The 22280-nt window shown below is 37.8% G+C and overlaps 1 protein-coding gene across 4 annotated transcripts in view; it reads right to left on the reverse strand.

Annotated features, from left to right (window-relative positions):
- NCOR1 (nuclear receptor corepressor 1) overlaps positions 1-22280 on the reverse strand; it is a 74206-nt gene that overhangs the window by 51021 nt on the left and 905 nt on the right. For 3 of the 4 annotated variants that reach the window (XR_012588518.1, XM_074596149.1, XM_074596150.1), the window contains exons 2-5: positions 8090-8267; positions 5599-5738; positions 3222-3417; positions 1268-1450 (exon numbers count right to left, since the gene is read on the reverse strand). Coding sequence is in view for 3 of the 4 variants with exons in the window: in XM_074596149.1 (XP_074452250.1) it covers positions 1268-1450; positions 3222-3417; positions 5599-5738; positions 8090-8197 (627 nt within the window). In the remaining variant the exon portion in view is untranslated. Of the gene's footprint in view, positions 1-1267; positions 1451-3221; positions 3418-5598; positions 5739-8089; positions 8268-21866; positions 21886-22280 lie in introns of those variants that run through there. The other variant, XM_074596151.1, reaches the window with a different exon arrangement.

The raw sequence follows: 22280 nt of genomic DNA on the forward strand, positions 1-22280 counted from the left end.
AAAAAACTTCTGATGCTCCATCCTGCTTACAACACCAGCTAGAATGTGCTATTTTGATTCATGAGAATTCAAAATCTAAAATTTTTGCAGAATGCCATAATAAGCAGGCTCAATTACTGCAGGCAACAGCAACTTTGTAATATTTTTTTTTTAAAGGCAAATCATACTACAAACAAATGAAGCTTCACAGAAGATACACATAGTACTTGCTGACTTTGTGGAAAAGTGAACAAACGAACAAGAAGATAAGTATCACTAACACACAGCCAGGTACTTGGTGACATCCTTTTTTGGTTTTCTGCTGAAGGTCACTCTACAGGTCATTAAAATTCAGATGTAATTAAATGCTTCCAGACCATAAAAGCATACCACTGTCTATTGCTATCCCAGACCTACAAGTTAACAAATCCTACAGCGTAACTCATTTCCTACAGAGCTCCCATTAAAAAAAAAAAAAACAAAAAAAAAAACCTTAAAGCTGGCACTACTTCTATCTGGATCTTTGAAAGTCATAAAGGAAAAGGAGACAAGGACTTTGTTTTTGCCAACGAGTAACAGATGCCTAGATTGTAGGGTGGGTTTAGTTGGCCACAAGAGCTACTGGGAAGGCAACAGCTACTGCCAGCAAACATTTCCTTTGCTCCCAATGGCTGAAGTGCAGTTCTCTGATGCAAAGCATAGCAAGGACCGTAGTTAAAAAAAAAAAAAAAAAAAAAAAAAAAAAAGAGATTTAAAAGAGATTTCCTCCTTTATTTCTCTGCTCTCTGTTCACTCGCACCCCTCCTACTACACTTTCCCCCAAGGCTAACCTGAGCTCCAGATGTTATAGGATCTCTTGCCCTTGTGAAAGCAGATGATCCAGGGACTTCTGTACAAGCTCTGGTTTTGGAGACACGTGCAAAGGATTCTCCCCTTGCACAGACTGTGAAAGAAGAAAGATGACAGCCTCCCCTCACCCAGCAGTCATCTTTAAAGCTGAAATTACAGTCACAGTGCCCTTGTTTCACTAATCATCTAACAAAAGTTTAAAATATAAAGCCATCTACTGTTGGTGTTCTATGTGGCTTTCTCCTATTTTCAAAAATGTTTAAAACTACATTATATCCAATCTATTTAAACATTCTAGCAAAATTGTATACGTAACCTTCCCTTTTTAACTTGTTCATTTGGTTCACGTAACCAAAAATTCACCACTACCACCAACAAATGAAGTATTTCCACACCTTTTTCACTGGCAGAAAACAATGGTAGTGTCTGCTATGCTTACTTGCTTTTTCTTCAGTTTAAGGATTTGCTGTTCAACTTTCGCAATCTCGCGATCCACACGGTCCATGCTCTGTATCAATTCTTCCTTTGACAGCTTTGAAGGTGAAGCATTTTGGTCCTCCCCACAAGGCTGACCAGAAATTGGAGAAGATGGTCCCTCATGCTTTCCTCCAAAAGCTGGGTCCTTTCATGGGGACAGGATGGGGGGTGGGGGGGGGAGATTGAGAGAAATCAGTCTTATTGATAACAGGTGAACGTGTGTTCAGTAACCAAATTAGCACGCATGAATTAAAAAGAATTTCCAGTTATCTGTATCTCTGTTGAGGAGCTAAGTTAAATATTTCAGTTTATTAGTGCTCTAAATATTTTAGAATTAACTGACAGCCCATTTATGATAGCATAATTTCAAAGTCCACCTTGAAAAATAACAGCAAACTTCAATATTCACCTTGAAACCAAAATAAGATCAAAACACCTCCCTTTTAAAAATATATCTTCATAAACATCAACAGTATCTTTTACATTTAAATGAAGGGTTACTTGAGAGCAAATCCTCAGTACTCTGCACGTATATTGATGAGGATACTCTTGAAGATAACCATGACCAGCCTGATAAAGTACATCTGGATTTAGTTGTGGTTATAAATGTTAAGTTCTCTTGAACTTAACATGAGTTAAGAAAAGTGATGACTTAAGGGAGGATAGGTCACTATTCACTTGGCTTTGATTTTTTTGTCTTTTCTTTTTTGCCCATCTCTAAACAACATATTCCAACTTGCTTGATGTTCTAACATAAGCACTGTTGTACCTTGTCTTTGTTTTTGTCCTCAAACCATCATGCTCCATGACTACCTAGCTGGCAAATGCCAGCTCAGTTATACATCCCTCATTCAAGCCAATCTGACTGAAAGACGATGTGCCTGAATTCCTCTTCTCTACATAATACAAGGCTGTATTTCTACACTGAGACAGTAGATATCTTTATGTAGCGCCTGGACAAAAATTCAGTTACATGCAAGCATGTTAACATTGCATGCCTTAGCTTGGTTTCTCCAATCCCCTTTGATCTTATCTTTGCTATGCAACACAGCAAGTTACTAAGAAATCACATGCCATCATAATTTCACTTTATTTCACAGACAGTTTATTCACATAAAAGGAATGGTAGAGAGAAGGCACAACAAGTAATCGATTTCTAAAAAATCTGGTGCCTATTACCTTTTGAATCCATATGGTGAAATTTTTCTTTAAATGCTCTGAGTTTAGAAACTTGAGTGCTCACCTTCAAAAGTCACACCCACTACGCACCACCTTTTCGGGTGTGAGTCAGTGTGCTTGTGTGCACGCACGAGAGAAGATATTAAATATTCATTTAAAAGACATTTGTCTGCTCTACACAAATTGCGCTAATCAATATTCAGTATCTACAATAGAAAATATCCACGCCAAACCAGACTGCCCTAGATTTACCCAAAATGAGACAGTGACAAGTATAATTACTGTTACGTAAATAAGCAGACTCATTTCAAACGCTTAAAAGGGAGAGGGGGTGGAGGGGAGTACTTTGACCATTCAGTACAAACATTCATTACAGAAAAAAAGTGGACTTGCATGCACTTGCCAGCAGCTTTCAACTCAAAAGCAGAAATATTTCATGTACTATACTATAATAATTTTGCAACTGAGATTTTTAATGACTTAAGCATTTAGTGGCAACTCAGAACTCCAGTCTTTTTACTGTGTTTGAGGCAGACTTATCTTATTGTTCTTTTTATAAAAGAGTAACGCTGACTCAAGACCACAGTTCACGATAACGTGTAAAATTAAGTTTTTGGGTTAAAAGAATGAACTTAAAGAAATTTTAAAAATTACCTAACAGAAAAAGAAATAAAAATATTAAATCACCACAACATAGGAAGTTACACCTTCAGCATCGTAATAGAAAATGGTTTTACCTTCTTAATATCTGCAGATCTCAACCCTTCCTGCAGAGGATGTACTAAAGGCAAAACAGTAGCTGCACTGACACGCTGAAAATGGGAATCAGAGACTTGTTCAAGACGTGGTCGCTTAGATTCCAGTGAATCATGATCTGTCTGAGATGGACCTGGATGAAATTGCTGTTCATATCCAGTTCTCCTTTCCTGAGGCCTAATATATACAAGAGATAAACTATTAAAATATACATTTTCCATACAAGAAAACTACTTGGCGTTCCTCAACCCTTTTCAAATATACTGGAGATGCAATTTAGTGAAGTTCCTTCTAAACAGCAAAGCAAACAAGTGCTTGTAAGTATGATCTTCAAAAACACAACAGCTAAAAATCCATTGAAAAAGAGAAAATTAACTTGAATCTTAAAGGACACTGTTTAAATGCATGCCTATCGTTACAAACCCTTAAAAAGAAACTTAACACTGATACAATAATATTTTTTGAAATTGGAGCTCTGATTCAAATTATGAACAAAAAAAATAATCCATGAGATAAATATAGTACTATATTCCACTGAACACAGATGGCCACAACAGCTCGGTTATTTCATTTTTGCAGTCAAATAATTTTCAAATATACACAGAATGCTTCAAATGAGCCATGAGCCTATTTGGAACTTGATATCTATTAAAATGCTACTACATGACAGAAACAGTCATTGATTCAACCCATGAGTCATTCAAAAACTCCTCCTTCTCAGAAAAATGCAGAAGAAGGTATCACTAGCTTCTTTACAGTGCAATGCACAGGATGTCCATAAAAGAACCTCATATGCTTCAACATCTTCCTACGAAGTGCCACTGAAGAGATGACAGTAATTTCCTGTATTTTGCCAGAACTACTGAAGAGGTTTTTGCAAATTTACTATGCGGGGAGAGGGGGAATTTACTTCTGCTATAAATTGAATTTTTGAGATCTCTAAAAACTACTATGATTCTCAGCACTAAAACAGAGCCGTACTGACGTTTTGGTGACACAAGATGAAGGCAATATGCAAGCCCCAGATTTCACTATCATCAAGTTATTTCTGGGAATATTCTAATGAGACTTTAAGGTAGACCAGTATTTACACAACATTCATTACTGGTATTTGTTCAGAACCAGATACCTCAGTTATAGCCAAAATAAACTGCTAGCAGTAACCCAGCATATAAAGTTGCTCCTAGCAGATATACTTACTAAGAACCCAAGGAAAAAAAAAAAACAACACAAAACAAAAATGTTGTTACAAGCAATAACTCTTGCTTAAAATTGTATATCAGCATACTAATATGCTAAAGAATTGCGGTGCATAAAGTGTATAGTAACCTCATCCCTAAACCAATGCATGTTCTTGCTAATTTACTACAATCCAGTTAATCTTACCCTGATCTGTAGTGGGTTTTTAATTTTTAAATTTGGTTTTCAAAGTACATCCAATATTCTTCACGTATATAGTCAAATGAATGCTTAATACGGTCTGAAGACTTCATTGAACCTATTAACCTCACAGTAGTATTAATGTACATTTCAACATTCATCAGTATCCGCTGTGATGTAACGTATTTCACTGAGAAGTAGGATATTACCAATCTGAAACTACATTACAACATAAAATTCACTATAGTTGTCCACTATACTTGTCCTCAGTTAACCTGCTGGATCCCAGATCAGTGGCATCTATTTACACAGAGACAGCAATGGCCTATGAGACTGACAAAAAGGGTATTTAGAACAAATGATATGAAGCTGTCAAGTGTCTTACCAGAAGTAGCATACTCTGATTTAGTCCATTTTGTGCCACATTTCAGTGTTTTACAGTTCCTACAACCCAAATACCCAATTAGCTCTATTGTTTCTCACTTGCCCAGCCACACAGAGACCATTTCTTGAATAAGCAAACCTAATCTAGGAAGCATGACAGGTAGTACTCACATTGCAACAATTCTTGCAATTGTTGCTTCCACTGGGCAGGATTAAATTATCGAAAGTTACAAACTTTGCACACTTTTAGCCTAAACAGCATTAAAAAGTTTACAGTATGCACTTGGATTCTCAAAGTTTACTGACGGTTTTGTTAGCAGAGGTGTGGGAAAAGCGAAGCAGACTGTCACTTCCTGTCTGTGAAATAAATATATTAGTTAAGCCAAAGGAACTGAGGAATTACACAACAGCTCCAACCCTCAAACGCAGGAGGCCGACACTGTTACAACAGAGCACCAATTAATAAAGTCCAGTAGTCAGGCAAAAAACTGTGAAACTCAAAAAACTCTCTATTCAAAAGTCAAAACTAACTTTACAGAAAGCGCGGGGACACAGAAGATTCCTGTTCACATACTTCAAAACGAGCATCCTCACCTGTCCGAGCCCGGGTGAAATTCAGAAAGCAAGGAAGGCCTGCGCCGGAGCTGCTGCTGCTGTTGCTGCTGCTGCTGCAAGAGCTGGGTTGCCTGACTGACTTCCAGGTGAGACGAACGGTAATCGGGAACTGCAAATTCCTAAATGAAACACACTCATGATGTTAACAGGAACAACGGTGCAAAAGACAGGATCAAAAAAGCCTTTGGTGTCACGGAATGATCGTTTCCAAAGTTATTAAATACAGACCAAGACCAGATCACCAAAGCTTTATTCCAACTCAAAAAAAATAAAGTTTGTAAATGGCATTTTAAGTTATAAGTTAACTTTAAAGAGACTAAATACTTATGCTAAGAACTCCACCTAGCTTATCAACAACTTCTAATAAAACATAAATGAGCCAGCTGCAGAAGAATATCCCTTAAAAAAAAAAATTCCTTAAAAATCAATTTTGCACATCCAACTACAAAGTGATGAACTGAAAATATATTTTAGCAACCCTGAGGTAATTCCTTCTGTTATCACCTCACCATTTTTATATCAGACCCTATTAATTAGGACTAAGAGTCAGACAATATGCATCTTCTGACTGATACAATTCATAATTAAGTGAGGTACAAGACAATTTATTTGTATACATGGGTCTTCCACCACTTGTATGGCAGGCAGCACTAACCAAAGAGAAGCTCCGTAAGACACGCAATAGGTCATTACCCATAAGATTTAGCTTTTACGAATTATCTAAAAATAAATACAGAGCAAGCCAAAAAGCTCCAATTCTTGAATTTCCTTTTGCAAACATGTAAGTAGAACAAAACACCTAAAGTATCTGTGGCAGCAGGAGAATTTCATTAAAACAAGGGAAACCTGAACTGTTCTAAAGCCAAGAGCTCGTCGTCCGCAGCCGACCGTGCCACAGAGAGCACAGGATGGCAGAATAAATGCTCGACAGAAATGACCAAGCAGGAGACTCTTAGAAATCCATTCCCCTAATTCTGGCTCAGGACACAGATAGCTGGAAGCACCAGTACAACTGCTTCAGAAAAAATTCAGAGTGTAACACAAGTTTTCACATTTCAGACTCGCATTCTCTACCTTGCATGGAGATTTTGTCAAGAACTACATTTAGCTTGTAGAGAATAGAGCCCACTATTCCTTACAGACAAGGAGCAAAGATGACTGTGGGTTCATTTCTTACACTCCTGGGCCTAATGGGAGATTAATTAAGAAGGGGTAAAAAAGAGAAAATTTGTACCCATAAATGCCCCAAGAGTCCAGTCTCTCAAAGGATTTGTTACACCCAGAGCACTGCATTCATATTAGACGCATACTAACTGGAGACAGGTTATTTGCATGCTCTTGGAAAATTATTGCTATCAATGCATACGGGCTCAGACACACTTAGTTGGCCAAATTTATTATGATGAGTAAACATCAGCAAATTAAAGCAAAGTTACAACAAAAGTTTATGAACACATTCCCTAGTGAATTTATTCAGACTACACGAAACCAATGATAAAACCAGAAAGTTTATATTAATTCCCAATGATAAAGATATAGAATTATAAAACTCATTTTTCTGTAAAAAAAAAAAAAGTAAAAAAGCAGATACAAACATAATCTTGAAGAAGCAAAATGCAGTGCTTTCAGAAGAAAAAAAAAGAAAAAAAAAAGGGAGGGCAAAACAAACCACCCCATAACTATTTACCTAAGCAACACTGGCAGCAGTTCTCCTCAGCAGACAAAACACTTCCTTTGCCACTTTGAGCATTTCTATTAAATGATGAAAAACCAAATATAAAAAAGCAGAGGAAGTAAGAATCAAAAAGATTCAACCTGCTGAGGAGGCAGCATTCTCACTGTACAGCCTTTAAGAGAAGCAAACTTTTAAAGCGTTTTGCCAGTTTGAGTAGATTTACAAATGTTAAATAACAGGAAATATTGACAAGCTGTAGGGTTTTATTTAGGATACCTTCACAGTTTATAGAATATTTTTAATGCTAGTCTATGTAAAAAGAAAGAAGGCACAAAAAAGGAAAAAAAAAAAAACCACCAACACACAGGCAAGAACTTTAAAAAGCCAAAACTGCAGTCAATGGTAGTCAAGGATTTTAATAATTTCAGCTACAGCACTGCAGGAAGGCATAATTCCAACAGTTAATTATATCCTTTCAAGTTAATACTTCTGAAGGAACCAAGGAGCAGCACATGGCTATAGATTACACTTCCCAGAAGTTACACTGCAGTCAGACCCTCATTCAAAGGCACAATAGACTTGAATAAGTATAACGCAAGAGCCAAACTCCAAAGGCACAAACATTGTTAGACAGATTTCCCCAGTCACTTTTAACTGGGCGCATTCACCTGCAACTCTACTGTTTTCAAATATGAACAACTTCTATTACATTGGTTAAAAACAAATAATCCCGTTTGGCACAACAAACACCCAAATTGTACTCTTGCTAAATTTGTAACCCTGTTGTGTCCTTACCTGCTGGTGCCGGGTGCTAGGGAAGGTGTACTGGACAGAGTGAGTGGGATAACGGCTCTGTTCTGTGCTGAATGCTCCTTGGTTAGGAGGGTAGCCTGAACTTGACATTATCAGAGAAGAAGTCTTCACAAAGCTGTGAGATCAAGACCAGCAAGCAATCATGTTTCTAGGAAACCGCCTAAAGGAAAAAAGATCACTGATAAGCACTGAAGTACCAGATGTACTCACAATACATTACAGCCATAGTCACCTAAGCAAAACAACCATTACCAGTAAAAGCTTTTTCCTGATGTATTTATTTAATAGGTTACTCTAGTCTGAAACATGTTAACAGGTCTTAAATGGGCTCAAAATGAGACATGTCAGCATTGTCTACACAAAGATTTGAGGATTATATTGTCAGAATACATCATTTTACCAGTTACCAGTTGAATCAGGAGGATTTTAAGAGAAAAATACGTCACTTTAAATAGACATTAAAGAGGTTATAATAGTCTATAGATGGATTTTTTTATTTACTGTAAATTTCTTCAGCACAACGTGAAGTTCACTTTCATTTCTTCTACAGAGTTTTTGGATTCTGTGAACTGTTTCTTACTTTTGGATTCAGGTAGTCTTAGGGCTGCTTTACTCAATGCCACATACAGTTCATTAAACCACAGTGTATTCATCAAGCCCTAAAATACTATTACCATCTAACAGCAGCTTGACAAAAGAAGTCAGTAAAAAAAAGGCAGTTACAAAAAAAAAAAGCCCAAACCACTATTTCAATTGACAGCATAGTTTGTCTCATATGGGATGCCAGAAACTGCGTATCCTATGAAGCCTTAAAACAATCCTGCTTAGTTGACATTCAATGACTACTTTGCCTCTACTGTACTCTCCAGCTACAGATTTACAGTGAACACTGAAACACATACTGATCTGGGGAAGATTTTAAATACTGAAAAAATCCAGACAAGTTCACTAACGAAGTCCAAGCATCTATGAAGCTGTGTATAGTTTCAGCTGCTGAAGATCAGCAGACTGATTTAGCACTGCACCCATCAGTGCTCTGAGCAGGTAAATTACGGCTCTAATCAAAAAAGCAGGAAATATATTTTTTAAACAGAAGATACTTCTCTCCAGTAGCTCAAAAGATGCAATCCTTAGAGCCTATGTATTAAATATAGAATTCTATCGGACCTGTAGCAAATTCTCAACCTCTGGTCCAGAGCCTAGCAGACATATCAGACCTTCAAATAAAGTAACTGTTGATCCCTGCCTAGATGGCTTCATTTCAAAGCACGTTAATCTGCAGCCTTTCACAAACATCACATGTAAAGTTATACTTCTGAACTGGATTTTCCATTAACAGTCAATAGACAAAATCAGATCAGGAAAGGACCAGGCACCACTATACAAACAGATCTTAAAGTTTATCTGACATATTTTATCATTCCTGTTCTGGTTGTTTTTTTCCCCCCACTTCTCCACCAAAGAAAGAAAGTTTTACATGTTGGACTATCAAGACTAATGAGACAAATTTAGATTTACCTGTTAAACAGATACGTTTATTTAGATTTACCGCTTAAACAAATATCAGATATGAAAAATTAAAGAAAAAAAGCAATACTACAGATCATTAGTTGTGTGCTTTATAGTGCCTATATATCTATTATAGTACCATAACTCATATCCAAGTGACAAGTTCTAACAAAGAATTCTTCACCATTAACACTTATTATACTTCATCATTCATGCTGCATTCATTAGAGTACATCTTTACCAACTGTGTGATGGTCTAATAGGTCTGAGTCATACACTTTCCCAATTAATCAAGAAACACTGTCAGAAAGCAAGCAGTTTTAGCTAACACACATTGTACTGGTTAGTCGTAAGGTATAGTAGCTGAACACACAAATGTATTCCTAAATCCAAACTACAGCAAAAAAAACCTTTTTCTCTCTCAACTTCCATGCAAGTCCATATAAAACTATGGCATATAGCTAATTGTCAGCTCAATCCAGTGTTTACTAATGTGATAACTACTCCCATCACAGGCTGGTGAACTTTTATTATTAAACGAACAACTGGCTCCGTGGTATAAGGATGCTCAAGCAGTTTAAGGTTACAAAAGTATAAATGTTAGTTTGATGAATTGCTGATAACTCTAACTTCTGCTCCCTCACCGGCTTTGTATCTTCATATGCAGCCTTCATAAATATGTGGAAATTATCTAACTGAATTACATATATATATATATAATATATATATATGTATGTCTGCTACACCTTAATAACTTTAGTGAGGAATAAAGACAGTAATACTGGATCTGACCAAAGCTTCTTTAGCCCAATATGCTGTGGCTGAGGATGGCCAGCAGCAGGCATTTAGGGAGCACACACCTGTATTTTCCCAACAAACTCTCCAGCCTTCTAGTGGCTCCCTGAGACACTCCCTGTGGCTCAGGGATTCCTCGAGTCACAGCCTTTCTCTTCAAGATTTCTTAATGGCTTTCTCTTCCATTGGTTTGTCCAGCTCTTTTCTGAACTAATATAAACTCTCACCATTCACAACTGCTTGTTGCAAGAACTTCTACAGTTTAGTGGCATTTCGCATGAGAAACCACCAGCTTTTGTTTGCTCCCGACCTGCTACCTTTCTTTAATATCTCTAGCTTTGGCATTGGAACAGACCAAACATCTACTTCCTATTCTTTTCTTCCCTGTTGCACAGAAGATTCTGTAGACTTCTATCCTATCCCTTCAGCCATATCTTTTCCACACTGAAAATCCTAGTCTACTTGGCTGTTTCCTGTCAACCACTTCCAAACCATCTCTAGTCCTGTGATGCTCATTCTGAGGCACAGGGAGCCAGAAACACACACCAGATTCTGCGAAAGTATCAATATTCATCTTGTTCTTATTCTCTTCTCTTACACGCTGACCACAGTCTGGCAAATCTGGGGATGCAAGGGAGATCAGGGGAGCAACCACCTGAAAATCACACATTAATACAGGCCAACTACTGCATGATTCAAGGTCCTTTCTAGTTTCTCTCTGTCAAGTTACATCTTCTTATTTTCTCAATATTCAGTCCAGCCCGCAGGCTGATTATTAACCCAGGTGCTGAAAGTTCAATCCGCGATCACTTTGTATGATGCTATAAAGGCTATTTCTTCATTCACAAGAACTTCAGTGTACAGATTGTTAGGTTTGTGATAGGACTGTTAGTCTTGAAATCTTCACTGATATATAAGAACCTTTCACAACCGACAACGAAAGGTCCTGACCACCTCTCCAGATTCTGTGCTAGACATGGAATGATGGCAGGGGGGAGGCAGGCAGAGTGCACAAGCACAAACATCCTTCATCCATCCAACAATGTTAGCTGAAACCCCTAATCTCATAACCTACAAGTTTTACATAATATGTATGAAAAAATTCAGTCTAATGGCCTTCCTACTGAGAACTGCAAGTATGATCATGTTTGTAGCACCATAATAATAAAAAAATAAAGGTTAAACAAAGAAAAGCCGCCAACAGAGAAAGGCAACAGAAACAGCATTAGAGGTCATAATTGCGGTCAATAAGAGAGGTGGAAAGCAAAGAGAAGAAAAAAAAAAAAGAAAAAAATTAAGTTATCAATGGTTGGGGTGCATTCTTCCCCTCCCCAGGGGAACTGACACAACCACAGGAAGAGATAAGGGCAGTAACATTAGAGGAGAATACATGGTTACATATTGACAATTACAAGGTAGGGAGGGAACTAAAGGATGGGGATTCTGCACAGGATCTCATTTCTGTCAAGACAAAACCAACACTGTAGTACAACACGTAAAGTGACACTGAAATACATTTCCTTCCCCTCTCAAGCCTCCTCCTCTTGTTACAGACATTTATATGTGCCTGCACTCTCCTAATTTGCCCTCTCCACAAGCCCTGCAGACCCCAGTCTCCTACAGGACAAGTTGGTTTACGCTCTGCCATACTGGGGGGGAGGAAGGGGGGAAGAAGTTTTTCCCAATATTTGCCTACAGAATTACCACTAATATACTGCTCATCTCTCCCTGTCTTGCTACTTCAATTCTGCAATTATGGATGTAAGTACTTTACTTCAACTCTTATTTCTCTGCAGGCAACCTTATGACCGTTCATCTAAAAGCATCTGCCTCTCTCTTCAGCATCTGCTCGCATGTATCCAGCAAACACAATTTATTCTTCATTAATCTATTTCTTGGTCAGTGAGGGCAATGACAGCTTCCTGCTGTAATCTCTCAAAGTTCCATATGTTCAGACTATGTTTAAATACGGCAGCCTTTTTGCATAAAATTCTAACTGTGTGTGTAGGTTGTAAACAATCTCATCCGGGCTTTCCTCACTGCTGTTTCCATTAGTCATGACAAACTTCGTCTTGCTCCACTCAAATCCAATCAGAATTCTCCTTTAAAGCTCCTCGCTATTAACTCTCTCTGCCTCTCCGATCCTTCCACTGGTTCCCTCTTCTCTGCCAGAACAGAGGCTGCTCATCTTCATTTTCAGCACCCCTGACAACTTACAATACAAGAAATCAGCTTCTGACTCTGCACAGTCAATGACAGCAAGATTCTATTTTTCAGACAAGTATTTTCATACCTTCTCATGTTATTCTGCAAATTTCAGAGGTTCCTCACATAAACATTTACGAGAACTGTTAAAGACTTTGGAATTCTGCCTTAAATGTCTCACAAAGATAAGTTCGGTCATGAATACTTTCATACAGCTGCCAAACAGGCTGGCAAATTGTCTGTCTCACTGAATGCTGACAATTAGAAGGGGCAGAAGGAATTTTTCTTGTTTGGTATTTCAGAACCCAGTCCTTTCTGCTATAGTGTCCCACTTCGCTGACATTCCCAAACACTGCAGTAAAACGTACAAGGGATGGGGAAACACAGTAGTGTCTAGTGTCAAATGGATAATATTAAAAAAAAAAAAAAAAAAAAAAAAGAGTTACAGGAGAAGTAGGAGCAAAGAGTCAGGGGAAAAAAAAAAAAAAGAAAAGAAACTGAAAAGTCTGAAGACACCCAGCTGAGAAAAAGCAGTGACAAGAGTTACAGTTTCAGGAACCGTGGAGAGATACTCGTCCCTGTGTTAATTTGAGCTTCTCGGGCAAGGAAATGATTTAACAATATTTATTTCTAAAGTTATGACAATATTTTTCTCTTTGGCCAGCTCAAACTACTGAACAGATCCGATTCAGGCTTCCCCTTAAAAGCTACTGTTTGCACTTACATTTGTCATATGCGGAGAAATCTGAGTAAGTTACAAATAAGTTAGAACTGGGTATTATAGTGGCAACAGTCATAGCACAATTTCAGATTGGTTTCTATGAGGGAATACTAATTAGAATAGTATCTCTTGATCTCCAGATCTCAAAATGCCTCAGAAAGAAGCAGAAGTATGTACTATCTTCAGTAGACACATGGGAAAATGAACAACAGAAAGTTTAAGAAATCTATCAAAGACTACTCAGGAAATAGTCAATGAGTGAATCGGAAATAAAACTCAAGTCTTGCAGCACTTTAAACAGACAAAAGCTAGCGCTGCCCGAAAAAAGCACTCCTTCACTCGGGAAAATACAGCAGGTTAAAAACTGTTGACTATTTTTAGCAGGCCAGTTCCCCAAAACCGCTCAACGCGTAGCCACACAAATGTTTATGCCAGCAGAAGGGAAGGGGTCAAGAGGCCAGAGGGACGGCAGAGTCACCTACTCCGGGTGTGTGGGACCACGGCCCGTGTGCTGCAGTAGCCGGTCCCCTACTTTCCCATTCGCCTTCGTGGATAAAAGACCAGTCTCACAGGGAGACTCAATTTCTCTTTGCATATACGAAACAAGCTAATACTTTTGCATTTAGAGTAATTTTCATGCCATCTTGAAGTACTTAACCAACATTTGCTAATTAAATTTCACATCCTTTTGGGAATTTTCCTCATCTTGTTTTTGAGGAAACTAAGTGTGATACAAAGAGTGTGAAGAATTAGATTACAGTCATATAAGGCTTAAACCGAGTTGGGGGATTTTGTTTTTAAATCAGCAACCTTAGTAAATTGAGCTCTGATGTAACTAAACTATGGCAGAATAAGGAAGAGGAAGGCTCTGCCTTATGCAGGGGATCTACAATGAATCACAAAATTAAATTCAGGGATATTTATTCAAAGTTTACTCTGGTGAGAAAATGAAGAGTGAAGGGACTGTTTGAGCAGTGGTTAGAAAGGCTTTATCCAAAGCGTGATAACAACACTTGTGAATAATTCTTTCTGTGATTTCACTTTATAAAAACATAATGAAATAATCTCATGGGAAAAAAAACAAACCAAAACAGGGTATATTTAAGGGCCAATCTATTAAACCACAATAACTACATTTCTTGAATTACAGATTTGGGTCTGTACCTTCAAGACAATGCTCCAACTCACATAGAATAACCCAAAATTACAAGCTGAGAGTCACAGAAGTAAAACTCTTCAAGTCTATTACTAGATTTGCAAAACAAATCTTCCCAATGGTATTTTTATTTTGTCAGATAATCATCAATGTGTTCAAACACTCAAGCAAAAACACCAAATCTGCATCTTGGGGATATGCCACACACAAGAAAATACTAACATGTACATTTCTAACAGATTTCTAAAAATAGCTTAGTGGGTCCAACCTCCATAAAAAAAAAAAAGAAGTTATTTATTCAAACTAACAGGCACAGTAAAAGGCCAAGCATTACTTACCATCTAAAACTCCAATGCTCAGAACGGGAACAGTACCGTTACAAACTAGGACTGACTTAGCAATCTAAAAGTCTTAAATAAAAAAGCACTAGACAATTCAAGAGCAGTAATTAGTCCTTCAGTCACTGCCTTAATGTCCAATTAACAGCATAGTCTTATGACAGTTACTCAGAAAAACAACAATGAAAAAACTTAGTGACAAGGAAAATAAGTTTGGGTTCAAACTGATTTATGTTAACCCTTCAAGTCTGATTACAAAGTTCTGCAAAGTATTGCAGAATGGGATGGTAAGCAAGAAAATTAGCTACAGGATTATTAGACAGGACAATGCTAAAAGACATAGGGTTTTCATTCAAGAACCTACCAGGAGGTTGAGGCCTGAGCAGATTTGAGATAACTTTGTGCTTTAAAACAAGAACTAAAGGGAAGTGTATTCCAGCTACAATATCCAACCTTACAGGTGGTGCTTCTAAGTTAGAAAATCTGTTGGGCACATTCCCCAAAAGAGGAAAGATTCTTTGCATTTTACAACTAACAAATGCTAATAGGTCAATGCTGAAATTAAAGACAATTAAAATAACAGCTATTTAAGTATGTTCCAGAATACTGTTCTTCCCATTTTTGCAGAACACAGACATCACCCTCAAAGCTCAGGACCTCTTCCACACTTTCTTTAATCTTTTTCCACTCAATTTTATGTTGCAGAATACTCTGAAGCTCGTAGTGAAAGCATATGGGCATATGCTATTAGAACGAATAGAAACAATGAACATACTTTCTCCAAGTTGAGAACAACTGCTGAATTTTCCATGACAATTCCACATGCGCAAGTGCTTTTTCTTCTTGTGACAAGACTTTTAAAATATACCATAAAATCCTGAGAACTTTATTTCACGTAGTTGCACTCCCTCTACTCAAAAGGTTATTGGCGTAAAAATTGCTATTTCTATCTCTCTAGAAATACAGTAAAAAAATTAACATCTATAGGGCCGTGTTTTACTAGCAACACTAAATAACATTATCTCCATTATTAACGTCATATGAATCAAGCCATAAATACAGAAATGGGGGTATTTGAAAAAAGATGTTAAGAAAAGACCACACAAATGAATTTGACCCTTCTCACACCCTGAAGTTTCCACTAGGGTACTATATCATCTTATTTCTGAATGTCCAAAGCACTAACTCACAATTATGCTATACAGTATCTGACTCATATTCTAGATGACATGGAAGCATGGAATACTTTAATTTACAGAAGTGACAGAAGTCAAGGAGCATTACAGCAGTCAATTCAAGATGTCACATATATTCTATTCTAGCACGACTTTTCCATCTGCATCAAGATAGGGAAAAAATTAAAATAGGATTTTATACTTCAAATTTTAATAGAAAAAGATTTTCCATTAAGAGACTACCAACTCTTTACAGTACTTAAGTAATAGCTTTTGGAACATTAAATATTAAATAAGTATTAAAAGAGTACTTAAAATTATTTTGTTGCCATTCCAAGAGGTGAACACTGGTTGCATATGCAATTTACAACCAAACTGTTGCCAAATCTCAGGATCACATTGTTATACTTCATCTTTAAATAACAGTTTCTCTCTCTCCTGCTAGGTAACTACAAATACAAATAGAATTTGTGCTCTACCAAAATGAGGTCGATCAAATTCAGCTGACAAGATACTCTTCTCCAGGAAATTCTATTTTAATCCCTCCTATAATTTATGAGCTTAAAGAAAAGTTGCTCATACATGATATCAAGACCCAGGCTATACACAATTTTGCCGTATTATATGGGGGATCATAACAGGAAAAACTAACACTACGTTAACATCTAAGGAAGTTTCTAATCAGCTACCCACTTGCCTCACACACACACACACAAAAACAAAAAAAAAAAAAGGAGGGGGGGTGCTGAGTGCATACATTTCAAATAAAAGCACATATTTTCAACATCCGCTTACCAGTGAACATGCTAGCATACTGGGGTACGGAGAATCCCTGAGGGAGGAAACCTCCCCTTCAGAGTTTTATCAGGGAATAGCACTTACTGATTGTGAAGGAACCTATCCAACTCTCTTCTGCCAAGCAGGGTGACAATAACAGCAAAGCTATCCAAGAGAGGTAGGTGGAAATCCTCCCTTCGAAAATGGAAATGAAGGATGTAGACATTCCTTGACTACAAGTACCACTGAGCAACTATTTAAACCCAAGAAGGGTACACACATTACAAGTTTTTTGGTTGTAAAAGTATATCATAGAAAAGTAGACAGTTTGTATTCTAAAGACATTTAAAACATATTTTGGTTTTCCTAGCAACACCAGATTCTCAGTGTGCCAAGATAGCAAATAGCATGCAGTTCACGTACACCACAGAAAACTATCCTGAGCCAAAGACCAGAACCAAACCTACAAAGTCCAAACACTAAACAGACAAGGTCTCTCATTCACAAGGGGAGACAGCTATTTTCTGAGATAACTGCAGCAGTTCCCAAACCCCAGACATCTACCTTATCCCTTATGAAGGGCCCCATCCCTGCCACAGGAGTAATTCAACTGGTTACGAAACATCAACTGAAGCATTCAAACTCCACCCACAAAACTTTAAGGTGAAACAGAAATCAACCCAAGCATCCTCCAATACACCAGTCTGGAGCATGCAAGAGGTTCAAGAGATGCTACGCAAACAGCAGTGATAAGAACTATGACAGTCTTCCTCGGCAAGTCATCCTCACTCATGAGTCAGCGCCCAATAACTCACTGAGGTTTACTCAAATTCACCTATTTCCTCCCATTTCACCTATGATTTAGAGATAACCACGATGATACCAAACTTCATATATATCATACACTACGCATAAAATATTATTTCAAAACAACAACTTTACTTCTCCATCTTGCACTGAAAGCACAAGCACTTTACAAACAGCTACTGCACATGAATTTATCCCTCCACTGTTAATCCGTCTGTAGGTAAAACTTCTTTTGACATCATCTAATGCAAGAAATTACGTGGTCACAGTTCAAGTTTCCAGCTTCTTCTTGTAGTTCATTCGTTATCAAAACCATATCTGTAGTGACAGCTTTTTAAAGCAGCTTTGGTTTGGAAGAGGAAATATAACTTGACTAATCCATACTGACTAAACCCATAGCTCCACAAACTACGATGCGTTATGAGAGAAACCACATCTATAAAAGGGTTCAGGAGAACCTAAGTATTAGCCTCATCACTGTCCTCAGTTGACTGGGTTCAGATAAAATCAAGTCTAGATTTTAGCTGAAAATACAATAACATTAAAATAAGAAAAAAATTTACTGTACATAAGAGCAATGGCTAGGTCTATTCAGATACTCCACAGGAAATGCACCAGGGCCTTCTGGAAACAAAGGTTATTGTTACTACATTTATGATTAAGTTTGAGATGTTCTGCTTCACAGGGAATGCAGCAACATATAAAAATATAACTCCAATTGCGACTCACACAACAGCCTCTAGGTCACAGAAAAAGGCGAAGAATGAAACGCATCTTGAACTACGAACAGTATAAGTTAACCTTGATATCTGTGGGAAAAAACACACAGAACTTCAAGGTTCTAGATATGCCTAAGTCTGATCTTTGAGACGACAGTGAAACATCAGCGCCTAAAGAATGGCTATAATGGAACAGGTAAGTGACCACATTTACTAAGACAGGTTTTGGGAATAACATTTCAAGAAAGCTAACCCATGAAATTACACAGATTATATGGGAGAATTCCCACCTTTCAGACACCCCTTCTCTGTCAACACAGCATTTCAGGTAGCGTAAGAACAGAAACAAGAGTTGAAAAATATGAACCTGAGACAAAACTCTACAGTGGATAACAAAGTATACACAATTTTTTTGATTTAAACTAATTCCTCTCCCCCCCGCCAACAACTATTAAAGAGGTGAAGAGTACAGCTGAACTGTAACAATATACCTATCTAGTTTGCTGAACAGCACTTGAACATGTAATCAACTTACATGGGCTTAACTTTCCAACACTGACAAACAGGACAGGAATCAGTAGGTTTCCTAGTTGATTTATATTCACATTTGGTAGACATCTTCCCTGAAACAGTAATGCGTTTTAATCCATTCAGGACAGCATCCACTTTTCAAAACAGCCCCAGGTTTTGCCCAGGACCCCCCCCAGTAATGGCCCAGCGGATGTTTCAGGTGGACCGTTCGGCCCGTGCCCTGCAGCCAGGGAAGGCAACTGCCGCTGTTTTCAACTCTGACGGGACTCTGACTTCATGAAGATTACAAAGAGAATTAACCAAACACACTTTTGTTGCAGCACAGCATAAGGCACAACTGGATGTATGGCACAAGAGGAGGTATTAAGAGAGACATCACACTAGTTTAAGCATATTTTATACTTCACCTCTTCCTTTTCATTTATAGGTGTTCTTTCCCTCGCTATCTTTGCGAGCGTATTTTCATTTTCAGATTTACCCAAAACTAGTCACTCAACGTGCACTGAATTTTTAAGTCCTGGTCAACAGTTTGTTCAGGTAATCTAGCTGCATAAAAATTTCATTTCTGAATTTTTTACTGCTGAGAGTTATGAACAATAGGATTTTTCAGAGATGGCTGATGCATCTTTGTACCAGTACAGTATCTTAATTTTGCAATAGCCTTTGCAATCGTAAGCAGGTGAAGTCACTGAATTCAAAACCACACAGACCAACATCCTCCTTAAGCCTGAAGAAAAAAAAATGCATATCAAATCAGTCTGGGAGTGGCAACACTACACAAGTGGTTTAGATGAAGCTATTCAAGGACATAGAAATCTATCTTAGGATACTGGGAGGAAACATAGCTCCAAGGTAAGATCAAGCTTTCTGCATGCTCACCAACTAACTGAACTTAAGCCCCAGTAGGCCCAGACTGCGATAGTCATTTAACAGATGGTGAATAAACACTGAACTAGCATGAAAGAGGAAGGGAGCATCACAAAACATCATTACTAGATGGAGAATCATTAAAGGAAAGAGAAACTAAAATGGGAGATCTATTCACCACGTTCCTGGCTATTTGCATAATTTAGAAATAGCACTAAGTAAATATTTACTGACAGCAGTCCTGCATAGGTCAGAATTTTTATCTGGAACATTTATAGTAGAGAGACAAGGTAACATGTTCAGTTAATACCTTGACATCCAAAACACTGATTCAAATTTGAGTAAAGAACATAAATGACTTGAAGAGTTCAAGACTGGCATCCAGGAAATGTTTGTTTGCATTATGAAACCACTGTCTGGTTACTAGTCTGTTCTTGAGATTGTGCTGTGTTGCAGTGCACCTGCATGAGGCATTGATCCTTTCCAGCTCAAACAATTGTCAAAATCTTAAATTTAAGTAGCTACACACACGAGAACTCCAAATAGTATTTTTGATCATACAATAAAACAGTCGTTAAAACCATTTTCTAGGCAAGCATAAGAGAGGAGGAATAAAACATTTCACCAAAACTTTGGCCGAGAGCTTTGAAAGAGTAAGTTAAATGCCAATATTGGGAAAATAATAAGCGAAAAAAAACACAGAAAATATTTTTTTCTAGCACAGAAGACTTGATCAGTTACTTTTATACACTTAAAATAGTTGAAGCAGAGTCAGCTTCCCTTCCCTGTGAGCATCTCTCACTCACGCTGTAACTGAGAAATTAAATAACTTGAAAGATGCAGTTAGAGAATCACAAGAACTGTGGAAGGGGACTAGAGGGAGGGAACTGAAAGAAAGCTTTAGAGTTTGTCCCTACTTTTACCAGGGTTTTTGAGAGAGTTTTCTAGATCCCTTTAGATCACAATCTAAAACACATATGCCCAGAAAGAGCAACTAAAATGTAGGAGATAAACTGCATTTAAAATAAATCATCATCAGCAACAATATAGAAAAGTGAATATATTCTGATTTTGTGCATGTAATTTCAATCTGGAGAATTACTTTTAATTGATTCATACAATAACTAACAAGCTAGAGAGAAGTAACACTTGTGGAAGTAACACTTGTAATATCCTCTCCACACATTAAAAAATGCACATTATAACTCTTACAAAGAATATTCCAAAATCCTGCTCTTTCCCATGTTTCAGTAACAAGTTTAAGTATTTTAGTGTCCAATATCAAACAGTATATTTCAAATAGGCAAATTATACTGCACATAAAGCTCAACAGAAGTTTTTTTCCTTATCAGCCTATACTATATCACATAGAAAAGCAACGTCAAGAAAAAATTAACCATGCTCTCACAAAAAGGGTCACTGTAGTTGGCTTGTTTCATCTGAACTTTTGAATCCTTGGGATAAGCATGAAGGTCTCTCATCCCTCAACCCAAGACACTAGATTTAAGCTAACTAGAAATCCACTTCAAATATTACATACTTCCTTTCCAAATGTCAAGGTTGTTTAGTTAATCAGGAATAACAACATTCTGCAGAATAAAATTCCAGTGCAAGACTGCAACAGATCTGCACAGTCCTTATGTGCAGTGACACAATGCTATGTGTCCACTTACTCAGCCACTTAAGCTGTGCCCACAGCCATCCTACTTACCACAATAATAATGTTTTTTATAATAGCACTGTTTTTTTTCCCCCCCTAAGATCATACGGCCTAGGATAAAAATCCCTACCTGAGCTCCAGAAGTTCATAATTATACTACTATATCTAAAAATACTGCAGAATACAAGAATGCTGACACAAAACCAAGTATTCAGAACTAGACAACGCCTTCTTGTTGTAGTAAGTTGTCCTTTTTTTTAATTCTAAGGTTACACCATTATTTAGAGTCGTGAAAAGTAAAACACTTGTTAAGTCCATATCTGTGAAACAAGAAGAAACACGTTTTGGACAATATATTGTTCAGAATATGTACGTACTTACTTGAGCCTAATACTAACAGCACACACGCCCATCTAGAATCTTGTCTAACTGCAACCAACTTGATAGCCTCGGGTTTTTTCTTAAGTACAAGAAAATCAGTACATACAAAGTTCTTTACCATCAAGTCAGAATAATTCTAGAAAAAGCCACTTCCATTGTGTGCCCTCCAGCAGCCCCGAGATGACAGAAGCTGGGGATGTTTACAGGTCCTAAATGAATAACTCAGCATCAGCAACAACTCCCCACCACTGACAACCTCCATGTGGGGCTGGAGCAGGCGGACACGATGCACCTCCAACATGCGAGCTCTGGAAGCAGGACATCTTCAGGCACCAACGCGCTCCCGGCCCAGCCGATTTTTAAAAACTAGCCCTTTTTTAATTTTTATTTTATTTAACTTGCACTTTTCCTACCTACAGGGCAGGGATAAACACCCAACACACCGATGCTCTGGGATATCTCCAAAAAACTTCCCCGCGGGGCCACTTCTCACGGCCACCCCCCGCCCCACCGTCCCCTCCGCACCTTCCCG

The sequence above is a fragment of the Larus michahellis genome, chromosome 7 (assembly GCF_964199755.1).
Source record: "Larus michahellis chromosome 7, bLarMic1.1, whole genome shotgun sequence".
Lineage (NCBI taxonomy): Eukaryota > Metazoa > Chordata > Aves > Charadriiformes > Laridae > Larus > Larus michahellis.